The 17,901-nt window shown below is 38.2% G+C and overlaps 1 protein-coding gene across 4 annotated transcripts in view; it reads left to right on the plus strand.

The window, feature by feature from the left end:
* SENP7 (SUMO specific peptidase 7) overlaps positions 1-17,901 on the plus strand; it is a 153,039-nt gene that overhangs the window by 95,135 nt on the left and 40,003 nt on the right. For 3 of the 4 annotated variants that reach the window (XM_040980557.1, XM_040980560.1, XM_040980559.1), the window contains 4 exons: positions 617-956; positions 2,053-2,210; positions 5,663-5,797; positions 17,089-17,122. In XM_040980557.1, the coding sequence (XP_040836491.1) occupies positions 617-956; positions 2,053-2,210; positions 5,663-5,797; positions 17,089-17,122 (667 nt within the window). The remainder of the gene's footprint in view (positions 1-616; positions 957-2,052; positions 2,211-5,662; positions 5,798-17,088; positions 17,123-17,901) is intronic. The other variant, XM_040980558.1, reaches the window with a different exon arrangement.

A 17,901-nucleotide genomic window follows, 5' to 3' on the forward strand; every position in this document is an offset into this window, starting at 1 on the left:
GCTAGATTGTAAGTAGAGCAGACAGGACTTGAACTAGTGCCCACAAGGGATGCCATCACACAAGGCAAAGGTCTGCAGTATGTTTTCAGAGGCCTAAGGATTTGTACCATCTTCCACTGCTTTCCCAGGTGCATTAGAAGGGAGCTGGATCATAAACAGATCATTCAGGACTCAGACTACCACCCATATGGTATGCTGGTGTTCCAGACAGTGGCTTAACCTATTATGCTCCAATGTTGGCTTGTTAATATTGTTATGATGTAAAGTTTGAAACGTTTTCCTAGTATTAACTAGAGTAATTGGTTACATAGCTTTGTTACTTTTGCAAGACAAAAATGTTGAAAATATTTAACAGGTCATGGGAGACATCTGAATCACTTGTAATGGGGAGCATATCACATTTTAAAAAGTTGTTTAGGCATCAAAGGAGAGAGACTGGCTCATATGCTGAAAAACATAATGTATGATAAACATGTATTTTTCCTTTATCCATTTAGTTACAGAGATGACATGTTTTTCTTTTATATTATTTGTTAAGAACTTAGACCTCAAAAAAGTCTTTTAAGCAAGCCAAATTTGGAAATTCTAAATTTTGTATGCGTTTATCTATGTTCAGAAAGAACAAGAAAATGACTCAACAGTATCCACAGAGTTGGGCACGTCAAATGAAAGCTATCATCAGGACCAAAAACTGTTTGAAGATATTGCACCTGAACCTACAGAAAATGATTTTACTAAACTTTCTGCACTGAATGGTCAGGAATTATCTTTGAGTGATGTTCCCCTACCTGCTTCTGCCAGTTCAATCTCTGAATCTTCTGAGAACTCTATTTCCAATGATTCCGTGGGGATTTCTTCCCTCATTGAGAAGGCTGAGAATGAGTTAAATACAACAGAAAAGTCTACTCCAAGTGATCACAGTGATGGAAACCAGTCATTGAATTCAGCTGAACCAAGTAAGTAACAAGATTATAGAAATTGATGTTTTTAGCTTTTTTTTCCCTTTAACAAATTTTGCCAGTGCAAAAAGTGGTTATGACATTACTGTGTAAAATGTTAAATTTTGGAAAAAATTTTGGATTTTTTGAAATTTCTTTTTTGACTGTTGCAATATCATTGAAGGTAAAGGAATAAATATTTGGAAACAGATTATTAATATATTACTTAATATATTAACATATAATTATTTGGAAGTAGATTATTATTATTAATCTAAAAAGTTATTTTTAGCTCAATCCAGCAGTTTTGAAAGGATTAACCAAATAGCATGACTACTGTTATTGAGTTGATGTAGGTGAAATATATGAGATTTTCAGTACCAATTAGTCCTTAATAATTTTTAGTTTTAATGGGATAGCTGTTGTAGTCATATGATGCAAGAAATTTAAAGATACTAAAGGAAATATAGTGAATACCCTCCCACATTTTCCTCCTTTGCCATCCATTTGCTCCCTTCAGGAGCAACTAGTATAATAGGCTTTTAAGAAAATATTTATGGTGAAGTCATTACCTGAGTTGTTGGCAGCTCCCCTTCCTTTCAGCTCCCTGTTAATGGCTTTGGAAAAGCAGCAGAAGATGACTGTTGGCGGCCTCTATTACCCACATGAAGAGAAGCTCTGGTTCTTGGCTTCCGCCAGCCCCTAACCCAGCTGGTGTTTCCAGCTGGGGAGTGAAGCAATAAGGGAAGATCTCTCTCCCTTTTTCTGTGTAACTCTGATTTTCTAATTAAGAAGTCAGTGTTAAAAGACTTCAAGGTGATGATGCAAGATACTGTAAGAACTTGTTCCTAGGATCTCATTAACTTTAACCATTTTATGAGTCCATATCCTTATGAATGTAAGGTTTTAGTTAACTTCTGAAAAAATAGCACTGATATGGAAACATTCTAGAGTCAATATGAATCGGGTATGGAATCATAAGTTGGTTTTTAAGCTGAATACATTTAAACTATTACTTTTACCTGGAGTATTAAGATACTTTAATTAATTAGAGACTACTCACTTTTGGTATGTGATGGTTGTGACATATTTAAAGTACATTTTTCCTTTTCAGTTGTTGTTTCCAGTGATGAAGAAGGACCCACTGAACACAGCAATTCTGCAATTCTTAAATTGCAACCTAGTCAAGAGCATGGAATCACTAATGAAAGTAAAAGGGCTTCTGAATCAACATTATCAGAACTACCATTGGCCACATGTGAAACGGTACAGGTAATTAATTTCTACCTTCTATATTTACAGTAAAAACGTTATTTTTAAATGTGTTGTTACTTGTTTAATTAAGTAGAATATTATAATACAAATTACATATGTTCTTAGATTGAATTTTGAGGCAGATTTCTTGATACTTGCAGTGAAACATGTAGTTGTCTTTATTTTGAAGTCAAAATCTTATGCCATTTTTCCTAGTCATTTATATTTTGGCAGTTTAAATATTTTATGACTTACACCTCTTTGCTCCCCTAACGATTCTCAATGGACAAGTAAGTGTTCTGCCAAAATGTTTTATATAATCAAACACGATTTTAGTACTTAATTTTTCTTCCCTTGGTGAATACCATACATAGAATTATTCCTTTTTCTTTTGTATATCAAGATAGTAGTACATGGGAGAAAAAGCATGGTTTTTGGAGATATACACACTTAAAACTGTGTTCAAATTCTGAATATAATTTGGGTAAGTCATTTGACTTCCTTAGACCTGAGTTTTCTCATAATAAAAACACATCCCTTACAAGATTATTTTGAATGTTAAATGAAATAATCCATAAAGGCCATTAACAAAAAAATTGTATTATGAAAGAATTATATGGATTTCAAAATTGTTTTGCCTCAAAATAAATATCTTTTCAATTCTATAATCCATGAACTTTTAAAATTTAGCTTTGTATGAATGCATTTATAATGTTGTTGGAAACTTATTAAGCAGGTAAGTCCTTTATCTCCTCCTCTTTTCCTGCAAGCAATAAATGAAAGAGTGTTAAGTTTAATATTAGCCAATCACATTTTTAATACACTTCTTTAAAGAGTAAGGTTTGATTTACTTATTGTCACTACTGTTGTATTATTAGCATATAATATCCTATTTTTTGCAAATGATTATAAATGACCAGCATTATGAGAAATTTCTGTTAGTTTGTTTTTGATCCATGATAGACTGTTATTTTGCAAAGTGTATGAAGAGTTTGGTCATATTTAAGAAAACAGTTTGATGGCCTGTTTGTAGTTTCATGGATATGTCTTTTGTGGTTGATATTTCACACAGAGACCACCCTAAATGGTGCTTTCTGAATTTTCACTAAATGTAACCATTCTTGTTGGTTTGGGTTATTAGCTCACTTGATCACTTAAGTGTATTTATAATTAAAAGTGTTATTGATAATGATTTCAAACTTTTTGGATAGGTTTAGTTGCCTTGATATCACATAAACTGACGTAATAGTATGAAGTGATTACAGGAAAGAATGTCTCAGGACTGTGTTGTAGTGCAGTGAGTTAAGCCACCACTGGTATTACCAGCATCGTAGATTAGAGTGTTGTTTTGAGAACTTGTTCCATCTCTGACATAGCTTCCTGCAGGTGTGCCTGGGAGAGCAGCAGAGGATAGCCTAAACTTGATTGGGTCCCTACTACCCATATGGGAGACCTGGGTGGAGTTCTAGGTTCTTGGCCTTGGGTCTTGGGTTAACCCAGCCCTGTCCATTATGACATTTAGGAAGTTTACCATTAAATAGAAGATCTCTCTATCTCTGTCTCTCCATTCCCCCACCTTCACCTCCTCCTTAACTTTTCTTTTTTAAAAGATTCATTTATTATTTTTATTGGAAAGATAGATTTACAGAAAGAAGGAGAGACAGGAAGATCTTCCATCTGCTGGTTTTCTCCCCAATTGGTCGCAGTGGCTGGAGCTGAGCCAATCTAAACCCAAGAGCCAAGACCTTCCTCAGGGTCTCCCACATGGATTCATGGTCCCAAGGCTTTGGGCCACCCTCCACTGTTTTCCCAGACCACAAGCAGGGAGCTGGATGGGAAGTGGAGCAGCTAGGATAGGAACTGGCACCTCTTTGGGATCTTGGCACGAGCAAAGCAAGGACTTTAGCCACTAGGCTACAGTGCTGGGCCCTTCCTTAACTTTTTAAATAGTTTTTGTTGTTGTTTATTTTTTAAGAGATTTATTTATTTTTATTGGAAAGGCAGATTTACATAGAGAAGAAAAGACAGAAAGATCTGTCCACTGTTTCACTTCCCAAATGGTCACAATGGCTAGAGCCAAGCTGATCTGAAACCAGAAGCCAGGAGCCTCCCTCAGGGCTCCTATGTGGGTGCAGGCTTCGGGACATCCTCCACTGCCCTCCCAGGCCACAAACACGGAGCTGGATGGGAAATGGAACAGTCAGGACATGAATTGGCTCCCATATGGGATGCTGGTGTTTGCAAGGTGGAGGATTAGCCAGTTGAACCATCATACTGACCCCTAAATATAGTTTTTTCCTGGTAAGAAAATAATTTCTTACAGTATTTACATAATTTGTAATTATAAATAAGTAAATACTACAGAGCCCTTCTAAGGTATATAAGGTAAATAAGGTTTCCATGTACTCTGCTGTGTCCAGGTTCAGAGGCAGTTATGATAAGCAAGAACTGGTTATTTTTAGGAGGCAGTCTACAAATTATAATGCCCTATAAGAATCTTCTTCTATACCACCTTTTTTTCACTAAAAATTATGTTTATTTGCTTGGCTGATTGAAACCACCTGTGGTTAAATTAACTATTTTTTTAATTTAGAGAATTAAAAAGTATAGTAGGTAATAAAAGAGAATGATAAAGAAATTAATGTTAAGCAGATAAATAGTATTGTAGGTTAGATTAGAAAGAATGAGTATTGCATGTGTTTTAGATAAGAATTTTAGAAATTGCTACAGATAGCAGGGGAGTGAGTATATTAATGTGCATATTATTGTTTTAATTGCCATTTATGATAGATAGTAAAGAAAAATACGGAGAGACTAAGAAGTTGAAAAAGTTACCTGAAAGCAGTATAAAGGTCAGAAGAGTGTTGGCAGCCAGCTACCACTGATATTGTTGGTTTATTACAGTTTGAAAGAGGAGTTATGTAGATGTTTCTATGAAACTGGTATGATTTTTTAGCTTTTTCTACCTGGCTTGAAAAGTCTGTAATAAAGCATTTAGATCCAATGTAACAGACAGTTATTAGGCATTCATCCCTTCACTCTTACTAAAGATGAAAAACCCACATCATCATCTTGGTTAGTGGTAACAATTTTCTGTAGTTTGAATAACCCTGGACGTCAAAATAGATACCTGGATTTGAGTCTCAGTGACTGCTTTACCATGAGCAACTCAATTAACCAATGCAAGCATTACGTTGCTTCAATTTTTAAAAAAAAGAACGGGAAAAAAATCTGCCATAAGTTGGTAGTGGAGATTGAAAGACATAAAACTCACTTTAAGCTAAAGTTCTATGTGAATCTAGATTTATTTTTGCTTTAAAAATGAATAATAACTATTTAGGGGCATTGAATATGAGACCACAGCTTAGATATAAAGAAAGATTTCTGGAGCTTTGAACAGTAGAGGTAATATTTCCCACACTTGTAAAATCCATAGTATTATCTGCACTTTATAATTTATTTCTTTTTAGACATCATCTGAATTATGTCCATACAATCTGGTCATGGAAACTACTTCCTGTAATGAGATGACTTTACAACTGGATTTTATATTTACTTCCATATATATTGGTAAAATAAAAGGAGCTGCTAAAGGTTGTGTTACTGTAAGTATATTTTCTTTAATTTTTAGAATAATTTTGGATCTTGGAGATGGCATTTTCAGATTTTTAAAATCTGGTTTTGGTGCAAATTGAAATGGAATTAAAAATAATGTTATATAGAACATTGTGGATGTTGAAAGTGCTTTTTAAAAAAATTTGTTTATTTTTATTGGAAAGTCAGATTTATAGAGAGAAGGAAAGAAATAGAGAGAAAAATTTTCCATTTACTAGTTCATTCCCCACATGGCCTCAGCAGCTAGAGCTGAGCTGATCTGAAGCCAGGAGCCAGGAACAACTTCTGGGTCTCCCAAGTGGGTGAAGGGTCCTAAGACTTAGGGCTGTCCTCCACTGCTTTCCCAGGCCACAAGCAGGGAGTTGGATGGGAAATGGAGCTGCTGGACATGAACTGGCAGGGCTGGAAACAGAACCAACCCAGCAATTGCAACCACCAGCTGATTGGGGTGATGGACTCTGCCTGGCCCTGTACTTGCTAGTACATATAAGAATCTGGTCTGGGAATACCTCAGACAAAGTTTCTTTGGGGATTCCCCCCAATCGAGCTTTCGGACTCAGAACACTAACCATCAAACTACAGAGGACAGAAAAATTCAATCAACCACCTCAGCTATATGTTGGCAATGAAAATACTGGGCAAATGGAAACACTATGATGGACTATGTCGATCAGTGGAATCTCCAACAAACACATCGTGCTTGGAGCAGTGAGAGTGGCAGCAATTCAGAACTGTTGAACTATCGAGATCACTTGGGCAGGACCCTCGGAGCATGCTCCACATCTGGGACCTGGGGTGGGTGGGAGACTGGGTGGGGCTTCTCCCTTAAAATCCCCTTTTACATCAGATACATGAAAGAAACAATATGGAACTAATTGTCTTACCCATCTTTCTGTAGTGCTTGAACCTTTTCACCCTAACTATGTCAAGATTGTAAAAAAAAAAAAAAGGTTATTGGTAAAGAGCCATGTTTTTGTTGTTCTTTTTTCCCCTTCCATAAGTCACTCAAACTTAACTTTGCACTTTTAAAAATGTGAATTGAATCAATTGCAAGAGAATTATAAGGTATTTTTGAAGCAGTTTTCTTAATATCTCACTGTTAGGAATAGACAAGGAATATAAAAATGGTTAAGGCACTTTTAAGAAACTTGCAGTCTAATGGAACAGACAGGAATGTAAATAGATATTTATTTTACATTATGGAATAACGTACTGTGGAAATACCTGTAAGAACAGTACATGTAGGAGCCTGTACCAACAGGTGGAGTCATCAGGGAACGTTTCATGGGGAACACAGAACATGCTAGGCAGATATTTGCTTGGCGACCTTGCAAAGGGGATACCTACCCAACAGAGTAGACATTGTGTGCAAATTTAAAATTCTGGGAAATAAAAATTACTGTATTTGTGATCTAGAAAAGTTACTTTCCTTTTAAAGCTGAAGAATGAATTGGCTCGGGCCTGGCGTGGTGGCGCAAGTGGTTAAGGTCCTCACCTTGCATGCCCGGGATCCCATATGGGTGTCGGTTCTAATCCCGGCAGCCCTGCTTCCCTTCCAGCTCCCTGCCTGTGGCCTAGGAAAGCAGTTGAGGACGGCCCAAAGCTTTGGGACCCTGCACCCGCGTGGGAGACCCAGAAGAGGCTCCTGGCTTCGGATTGGCATAGTATCGGCCGTTGCGCTCACTTGGGGAGTGAATCATCGGACGGAAGGTCTTCCTCTCTGTCTCTCCTCTCTGTATATCCGCCTTTCCAATAAAAATAATAAATATATATAAAAAAGAATGAATTGGCTTAAAATTAATATTCTGTGGCCACACTTTTACAAATATTATTGATTTTGGCAACCTTTAAAGTGGTTATATAGTTTGTTTTATTTAAGGACTTATGTTCATTTTTCTCCAAGTTTTTTCCCATATCAAAAATATTAATTTATGCTTAAATAGTTATTTTTGTTGCACTCTTTATGTTGCAAAATACCCATGGATGACAGTCATTTGTTAACCAGAGCAGAAGAATCTAACACAAGTATTGTACAAATAAGATTTTTGTTATGTAGTATGTTTATATATACACATCAAGTGTACTGTTACAGGTACATAGCAAAGCAGAGCAATACTACAAATGACTAAATAACAAAGTAAAGAACTTGTACTATCTTGCTTACTCAGAGGCTGCTGTATGAATTCTGTAGTGTGTATCATTTCATAGTCTTTTAAATTTTGTTTTTGCTAATTTTACACAATTGATTAGAGTGGGAAGGGTCAAGAATTAGGGGAAAGTAAGTGAGATCATTGTTTCCATTTTTTTTTCTTCTTTCTGTATTTGGGGGAAACAGAGGGTTGGGGGAACACAGGAGAGAAGCTGCACCCAGTCTCCCAGCCACCTCAGCACCTAGGGATTGGGGACGGCCACCCAGTATCATCCCAGGTATGCTGATGTGGAGCATGCTTCAGGGGTTCTGTTCAAGTGGTTTTGATAGCTCTGAAATGCTGTTGATGTCACTGATGAAGGATGAGGAAATCCAAGTTTTATTGGCTGATGTAGTCCACCTTAAAGTCTCCATTCCCCTAGATATTTGCTGTCACTGCTTGTCTGGGAGAGTTCTCCATTTGTTCTGCTCTCTTTCCTCTGCTGTGGTACAACATGTCCTGTGTAGGCTCCAATGGATTGCTGTATCCTCCATGTGCATCTGGGCATGCCAACCACTGCACCATCTTAGCCATTGGGAGAGGCCAGGTTCTGACACATGCACTCCACGGTCAGACCACAGATCCTGCAATTCTCCCCATGGTTGGAGCTCTGAGTCCAGTGGTTCAGTTGGGGGAATCCCCAAAGAAACTTCATCTGAGGTTGAGTCTTGTGTGTGTTTGGCAGGACGAGGTCTGGCTCTGTCCATCACCCACATCAGCCTACGCATACACTGGAAGTTTCATTTGCTGGGTCAGTTCTGTCTCCAGCCCCGTCTCTTACATCAGCCAATGGATGCTGTGGCTCAGCCCAACCCAGCCAAACACACACTCAGCTCTCACATACACCAGTGGGAACTGCAGCCTAGTCAGAGCAACTCTGATAAGTTCCACCAGGACTTGCCCCAGCCCTGGCTCCTGTGCTTGCCAGTCTGTACAGCAGACTGATCCAGTCTGTCCATATCCCATTAAGCTCTCATGCACATCAGTGGATGTTGGAGCCTAGTTCAACTCAACTGACCCCACTATCCAGCGCAGACTCATGCCGGCACACAGCTTATCTAGCTGGGCCCTCTTCTAGCACTGGTTCTCATGCTCTGCAGTGGGAGTTGCAGCCCATCAGCCCACTCTTGATTCCTGGATTTTGCACTCTTCAGGTGTTTATACAGTTGGGCTTGACAGGATTTGCCAGCATTCCTAGCACATTACAGCTGATGCTCTGGTTAATCCTAACCAACCTATACTTACCCTGGGTCATAATGCATCCGTGAATCTAGTCAATTAGCCTAGCTTGGCTCTCTCCCAACTCAGTGCACGTACAGGCCAACAGGATTTGTAGTCTTGCCCTGCATGGTCTGACCTGGTTCCAGTCCTGTCTGACCAGTGGGAACAGGGACAAGCAAGAGAGCCCCCCTTGCAGACTACTTAGCAGGCTCTCACCACTTCCCCAATGCCTGGGTATCATCTGTGTTCATGGGTGCTGTAGCCCAGTCTGGCATGGACCACCACACATCAGTTTTTGCTGGTGGTTCATTCTCCAGGTGGCCACAATGGCTGGAGCTGGGCTGATCCGAAGCCAGGAGCCAGGAGCTTGTCCTGAGTCTCCCGTGAGGGTGCACGGTCCCAAGCTTTGGGCCATTCCCTACTGCTTTCCCATGCCATGAGCAGGGAGCTGGATGGGAAGTGGAGCTGGATGGAAATGAACCAGCATCCATATGGCATCCCAGTGGTTATACAGGAAGGATTTAGCCACTACACCATTGTGCTGGAATCTACTTTAATTATCTAAAGAATTTTCTCATAATTACACATTTAAGGGTTTTTAAAAATTTAATTAGAAGAAATGTTGCAACAAAGATTTGGCAAATTTTTAAAGATCTATTTTATGATATTTATCAAATATCTATAATCCCCAATATAGCAAATATCCCCAATGGCAAAGCAGTGGTAAAGCTGAAATGACCAACAACTGGTAATTGTTGGACGACCAACAAAGAATAAGTAATTTAATATAACTCAACCAATTTACGAAATAGTTAGATCTTCTTGGTTTTGTGTGTGAGTATGTATATAGGGACTATGAAATGGCCTTTGCATTTCGCAGCAGCATACTCCCTGGGTGCCTTTGTGCTTACCAGACTTGCACAGGGTCTGGGTGATGGCACCTTTGGGAACATACAAGGAACAGGGGACTCATGTCCAGGGAGCAAGAATGGGGATTTACCATGTGCCTGACATCAGGCAGTTTTGGAAGAAAGAGGGAAGAGCCTAGGTTAGCATGCTGGCTAGATGGGAGCTAGATAAGGAGCTAGATGGAACACAGAGGAGCTGGGATTAGAACTGGCGTCTGTATAGGATCCCCATGTGTTCAAGGCAAAGACTTTAGCAGTTAGACTATCGTGCCTCCACCCCCCAGGTTTATTCTTAAGGTTATTAGGATAATATGTGTTTTCGGAACTTTGTTTACCTTAATGCCATGAAAACAGTTTTCTTACTTTCTTAGCTTATGGCTTATTTTTTCTTGAGAATAGGGTTTTCATGAAGAAAAGAATACCCTACTCATCATTCAAAGGTGTAAATGAGTATCACATCCTTGCCAGTTAGAAAAATTTGATGGGATAAATGTACTTGACAGAGGAAAAGAGAAATGTTAGTATGGAAAGAAGAGGCTGGGAACATAGATAAAATACTTCTAATAGTAATTATAATTTAGTAATAGTGACTGTATGAATTATGGAAAGCAAATATTCCTCATGTTCATTTTATAGAACTGCTTATCTCTATTTACTAAGATATATTTGATGAGGTTGAATAGTGAAATTGCCAAAATTTGGAAGAAGACAATATGTAGAAGATATATATGACAGTGATGTGAAAATAAAAGTATGTACTTAAACCAGATAACGTTTCTGATCATCTGATGATAATATCTGTCCTTTTTTTAGGATCTTACTAAAGCTGTGAGTTTATAAATTTGTTATTTATATTAATGATAGCAATAATAAAGGCAAAATTTGAACTCCAGAAGCAGATTTTATCTACTGGGTCCTCATTCTTTGCTTTAGTGGCTGACTTTCTCTTTGTAATAATAATTTTGTTTCTGTGAAGGTGTAACTCAAATTAATTCTTCTTTAAAAATTTTTTAAATTTTACTTCTTTTATTATTATTATTATTATCATTATCATGATATGGTTCTATAGGCGTTGGAATCTCCCTTACCCCCTGCCCAAGTCCTCTACCCCCCCAAACCCCACTAAGTTCTCATATATTATTATAATAGTTTATTTCTTCATAAACATTCATATGTCGGTCATTGTGAGCAAGGACAATGGCAGAGTATAGCATCCTGTTATCAAGATACAGCTAACAGTTTCATTGGGAGTTCATTTTTGATCTTAAAGTAAAGATGCATGCTGCAATGTATCCTCACATTTGGAGATGGTAGTCTCCACTACATACTTAGTATACATCCCTTTGAATGAAAAGCCACAAAACAAAACCAACAACACGCAGAACGAAATTAAAAAATGCCATAAAGTTAAACATGCTACTGAATGACTAATGTGTCACTGAAGAAATGAAAAAGAAAATAAAAAACCTTCTTGAAGAAAATAACGCTACTGTATGATTTATGTCTTAGTGAAGAATTTGATCAGAAGAAAGTGTTTTGAAGAGATGAAACGAACAAAAAAAAATCAAAATTCATGAGATATAGTTACCACTGATCATTGTTAGTGAGATATGCCTCCTGCAGGAAACAAATAGATTTTTAAAATCCAGTCTATCGATCTGTGACATTTGATTGATGAGTTTAAGCCATTTACCTTCAGGGTTAACAGGAATGGTCATTTGGTCCTGTCATTTTAGCATTGGGTTGTTCATTGACTTGGCCTTTTGTTGTTATTTTACTAGGATGTTCTTCACATTTGTCTTTGGTTTTATGGGTTTTATTCCTCTTTTGTGTCAAGAGAATATCTTTAAGTATCCTTTTAGGGTGGGTTTGGAAGAGGCATATTCTTTTAACTTTTCCTTACTGTGGAAGAATTTTATTTCATTTTCAAAGACAAAGGAAATCTTTAGTGGTTGCATTATCCTGGGCTGAATTTTTTTCTTTTAGAATCTGGAATATGTTCCATTCTCCTCAGCTGTAGAGTTTCCTGTGAGAGATCTGCTTTGCGTCTGATTGCCATTATTTTATATATCAGTTTTTTTTTCTTGTGCTCATTTAAGTATCGTTTCCTCATGTTGGATTGTAGAGAACTTAATTGTCATGTGTTGTGGTGAAGATTGCTTTTGGTCAATCCTGTTGGGAGTTCTGTGCCCCTCCTGGATGTTGTTTCCCAATTCTTTCTCTAGATTAGGGAAATTTTTTTATTATTTCATTAAATACATTTTTAAGCCCAGCTTCTTTCTGCACCTTCTGGGACTCCTATAACTCTTATATTTGGCCTCTTAATAGTGTCTTTCAATTCTTGAATATTTTTTAAGCTTCACCAAGCTCTACTTCCAAATTTTTGTTTGTTTGCCCCTGGTGATAGGAAATATTTTTCAAATTCTGAGATTCTTTCTTCTGCTCACTTGATTCTATTTTGGTGAATCTCCACTGACTGTCCTGCTAATTTGCTCCAGTGTTTTCTTATGTTATTTTTTATGTATTAATCCTAAAACCGTATTATTACTACATTTTCCTGGTTGAAAAATGGTTTTAGGCAGACTCCATGATGTTTATCAAGAATGGAAATCTGCTAAATGATTGTACTAACCACTAGACCCAGCAGTGTTTACTCCACATACCTATTCCTGTCACCAGGGCTTTCTCATAAGTTTGCTTTTTTTTGCAAGGAAATTAAAAGTGAACTATTTCCTAATACATAGTTGATCAGTTAGATATGCATCTATGAAAATTTTGTCAATATGACAAACAGAAATACCCATAGTGAAATTATTCATTGACAGTTATTTTCTAGTAAAAGAATAGAATTTTGTAGTTTTGAAATGTCATACTTATTGAATCTGACAATATTTATGGTGAAAGGAAATTTTGTCAGAAATCAGCCTAGAAATGTGTGGCAAAATGAACTGTGCAGAAGAGAAAGGTCATAATTCACAGTTTTGATGATATCCATTAAGTAGTCTTTTGCCTATATCCATTCTTTTTTGTTTTTTGTTTTTAACTTATTATTTTATTATTATCATTTTATGATACAGTTCCACAGGCCCTGGGACCTCTCTCATCCCCTTTCTAAGTCCCTTCTTTCTCCCCTCCCCCAACAGAGTTCCCCTGTATCACTACTACAATATAGCTCTTCATAAATAGTCATATGTCCATCATTGTGGGCATGGACAATGGCAGAGAGTGCAGCATCCCACTGACAAGAAATAGTTAACATTTTTATTTGAAGTCCATCTTTGATCTGAAAGCAGAGATGTGTACTGTACTGCATCTCCACATCTGGGCATGATAGACTCCACTGCACAGTCACCATACATCTCTGCAAATGAGAAGCCACAGTATAAAACCAAAAAGAGGAAGAAAAACAGAAATTTACAATGCCATGAACTCACACAACATGCCACTGGACATGATAGTCTCCACCACACAGTAATCATATATCCCCTCAAATGAAAAGACACAATAGCTCCTCTGTATTCTTAATTTCTGATACATCAGGTTTCACTTGATTCATTTCCTATGTGTGACATCTTCCTTAAATTCCTTGAACTCCTCTTTACATGCTTCTCATTGTTGATAAGAAGCTTTACAACAAGTGTTTTGAATTCTTTATCCCCCATTTTCTCGATGTGTTCCTGAATTAACTCTGAGATTGGCAAAGGCTGTTGTTCCTTTGCAGGGGAGTATTCAGTAATATACATTGTGCCTTTGTCTCTTCTTTTGCTCTTGGTCATTGTGCTTCTGGTTAGCAGATTCTTCTCCTTGGGGCAAGTTTCTAAGCTGTGTCACCACAGGTCTACAGTTCGATTTTACTTATTAGGCTTGGTACGCTCCCTTTGTCGGCAGTCACCTTTGCCACTCCCTGTAGTGAGTTCCAGGTCTGGGTTCTTATGTTAGATTTCCACCATGGTCTCTATAGTACCAGCTCCTTACTCATCTTTCTCTACCTCCTGTGAAATAGTGCTGAGGCTTCACCATTGTCTGTACAAGCTTTCTCCCACTTCTGGTTGGAGCAGGTCCCAGGAATAGGGAAATACCAGGAGTCCCATTAAGGTAGGTTGTTGGTGTTGCTGATCTTGCTGGAACCTGTTGGCTGTTAGGTCTGAGGGCCACATGGATCTGTTTTGACCTGTTTGCTACCATAGTTGGTATTATATTCCCTGTGGGACCAGTGCAGTGCACTGAGCTCAGTGAGTTCTTGTGAGCTTAGCACATGCACAGCTCACTGTTGTCTCTGTAGTCCTAAAACTTTTGTTTTCCACACTGTACAAATTGGTGCCTGGAGCCTGGCGGTGTGGCCTAGTGGCTAAAGTCCTCGCCTTGAATGCGCCAGGATCCCATATCAGCGCCGGTTTTAATCCCGGCAGCTCCGCTTCCCATCCAACTCCCTGCTTGTGGCCTGTGAAAGCAGTTGAGGATGGCCCAAAGCTTTGGGATCCTGCACCTGCGTGGGATATCCAGAAGAAGTTCCTGGATCCTGGCTTCGGATCGGCATAGCATCGGCCGTTGCGCTCACTTGGGGAGTGAATCATCAGACGGAAGATCTTCCTCTCTGACTCTCCTCTCTCTGTATATCTTTCTAGTAAATTAAATCTTTAAAAAAAAACAAAAAACCAAAAAACAAAACAAAAAAAAAACAAACCAAAACCAAAACCAAATTGGTGCCTGGTGTGCCACTACTAGAGTTCTTGATCTGCTGGAGGTCAAGTCTGAGGGCTACCTGGACCTGTCTTGGTTGGAACCTGAAGGATGCCACATTGTTGCAATTCACTACACCAGAAATGAATTCACTTCTAGCTCATTGCATGTGCAGTCCTGTTCCATAGCCTTTGGCTCCCTGCACAAAATGGCACCTGATTCAGCTCTAGGAGGCACACTGGGTTGTGAAATCCATCCTCTTCCCACACCACCCATCTGGGACCTGCTGCTTCGACTGTGCTCCTGGTCAAATCAAACAGACCAGCAGGACGAGCAGTTTTTTGTTTGGGTTCACCTCCTGAGTTCCCCGTGAATGTTCCTTCACACATTGTTGCTGGTGGAGTTCGGCCTGCAAGTGGAGTTCAGATTGCCCCTCGCTGAATCTTGCTGGGGTATTGGTCACTGCAACACCACACCGTTGTGTCTGCTGCTTTCCTGTGTCCATTAGCCTCCAGGTGCCTCTCTGCTGTACTGCCCTCTCCTACTTCCTGGAATGTGCCCTCTCTGCTTCGCACTGGCTAATGTTTCTCCGTCCTTATCGTAATCCACCATCTTGATTTACTAAGAAACTAAGGGAAAGAAGTGATGGATTTGACATGTGAAGAATTTAAAACCTGTCTTTTGAATTTCCTCTTACATTTGCTTTCATTCAACTGCAGTTTCTAATTGGTTTGAGGCCAGGTATTGGACTGAGGCTTTTAATGAACTCTAGGGAGGCCCAAATCCCATGCTCTGTGTCTGAAATCAATTCTTAAATTGAAAAACTAAAGAGAAGCAAAAAGTTTGTGGTTTCACTGAATTTTTTTTTGCTATTATGTGAAATTCAAATACTGAGACCATTTTGATATTCTTGTGCTAGCAGACTGTACCCTACTGTAGTCAACAGTTTAATAATTGTGTTATTTGAAAAATAAACCTAACCAAAGAATAAGTATGTTGGGATAAATTCACTTCCCATTAGTGAAAAAGCAGACTTCACGGAGTAAGCATGTATGAGATAATAGTTGTAAACTTTAGCCAGGTATTCAACAACTCTTGAGTATTTATTTAGAAGCAATTCTTAGGGTGATCAGTAACATCCAAGAGTTGTTTAGAGAAAATAAAATACCTTGGACAGCATGAGCATAATGAGCTGGAAATTTGGACGCTAGGAAATGTCTAATATTTAATAAAGGTGAGTATTAGGGCTGAAACAGTTGATGGTTTCCTTCTAAAAGTCATCCTGGTGAAAAATGTTTGGCATAGAGTCTTTTTTATGTTGTTTTGCCTTCATTACTGTTGTGAAGTTGGGTTAATTAGACCTTTGCAGCCCTTTCACAATACACAGTGGATTTTTCCAAGTTATGTTTTGATGAGGTAAAAGCAACTTTTGGACTGCAGTTGAAGTTCTACAGAAAGAGTGTATTGACACTGGCTGAAACGCAAATCAAGACTTTTTACAGTGTTTATATGTTGTAATAATTTAGTGCCTTGACGTTTTGGTGTATTCAATAGTGTTTTGCCTGGTGTGCATTCATCCCCAAGACAATGATCACTGGCTTCTACATCTGCAAACTGAAGAACCAAATTCTGTTTTATGGTATGCTTACCAAAATCAGTGCTACTTTGTTATGCCTCTTGGAAGTCTCTCTTGGACTTTTGTTTTGTCTTTAATTTTTAACAAGGGTTTTAAAAAAACAATATTATTTTAGCTTTTTAAAATAAATAAGCATATTCAAAGTTAGATTAGTTGTACCAGGTTTTGTTTTTTAGTGATTTTTGAATGAGAAAAAACCAGGCAGATAGAGTTAGAGCAAGAGAGGGCTCCCACCATTTGTCTACTCCCCAAATGCCCGCAGTGGCCATTGCTGCAGTGGGCTATTGCTTCAGCCAAGGGCCAGGAATAGAACCCAAGTATCACACATGAGTAACACGAACCAAAAACTTGGGCCATCACTACAGCCTTCTAGGGTTTGCATTATCAGGAATTGGTTTTGAGAAGCTGGAGCCAGGAATGGAACCTCATGCTCTGAGGTGGGACACAGGCATCGTAACTCATCTCTTAACCCTCAGATCAGACACGGACCCTGCACAGGGCACTTCAATTTTCATAATTTTCTTTTTTGAAATAAAACTTGTGTACTTTTAGTGTTGACTGAATATTTACTTGTCATTTGAAAAAGAAAATAAAATTTAAAAATTTATACAACCAATTTATTTTTACCTTTATCTTTTGTTTTTTAGTTTACAAGAAAGTATGTTAAGATCCCATTTCAAGGTAAGCTTTTATTCTTTTATAATCTTCATTCCTCGTTGTAATTTTGACTATCAAATGAATGTAAAGATTTTGAAAAAATTTTTAAAGTTTTATTTAGTTTTTGTTGGAAAGGCAGATTTACAGAGGGAAGGAGGGACAGAAAGATCTTCTATCTGCTGGTTCACTCTCCAGTTGGCCCCAGTGGCCAGAGCTGAGCTTATCTGAAGCAAGGAGCCAATGAACTTTTGGATCACCCACATGAGTGCAGGGTCCCAAAATCTTGGGCCATCCTCCATTACTTTTTAAGCCATAAGCAGGGAGCTGAATGGGAGGTGGAGTAGCCTGGACATGAGTTGGTGCCCATATATGATGCTGATGCTTACAAGAGGAGATTTGGCTAATTGAGCCATCATGCCAAGCCTCTGCAATTGCTTTGTATCCACATTTGCATGATCTTTTTCACTATAGCTTTGAAATAAACAGTTTAGTATGTGTTTTTCTTTCACTTAACATTTTAGTAACTCCTTAGGGAGTTAAAATAGTTTGTAATACTGAAATATATTCGGGTTTAGTGGCTATAAGTTAAATAATATTGAAGGACTCATGGTGATTTCTTGGATTTAATGAAAGTAGAGTTTTGATGTAAGAAGAACATTTTTTTCATTTATTAAAGTGGATTGAAACAGCAAGTATAAAGAAAAACATATAAGGGCAGAACATTGCCCAGAAACATAAAACTTTCTTGTATACAATATTTTCATTTTTTAAAAAAATTACTACTTTTTATGATATGGTCCCAT

Source organism: Ochotona curzoniae, unplaced genomic scaffold, assembly GCF_017591425.1.
Source record: "Ochotona curzoniae isolate NIBS_2020 unplaced genomic scaffold, NIBS_Ocur_1.0 contig_3498, whole genome shotgun sequence".
Taxonomy (NCBI): domain Eukaryota; kingdom Metazoa; phylum Chordata; class Mammalia; order Lagomorpha; family Ochotonidae; genus Ochotona; species Ochotona curzoniae.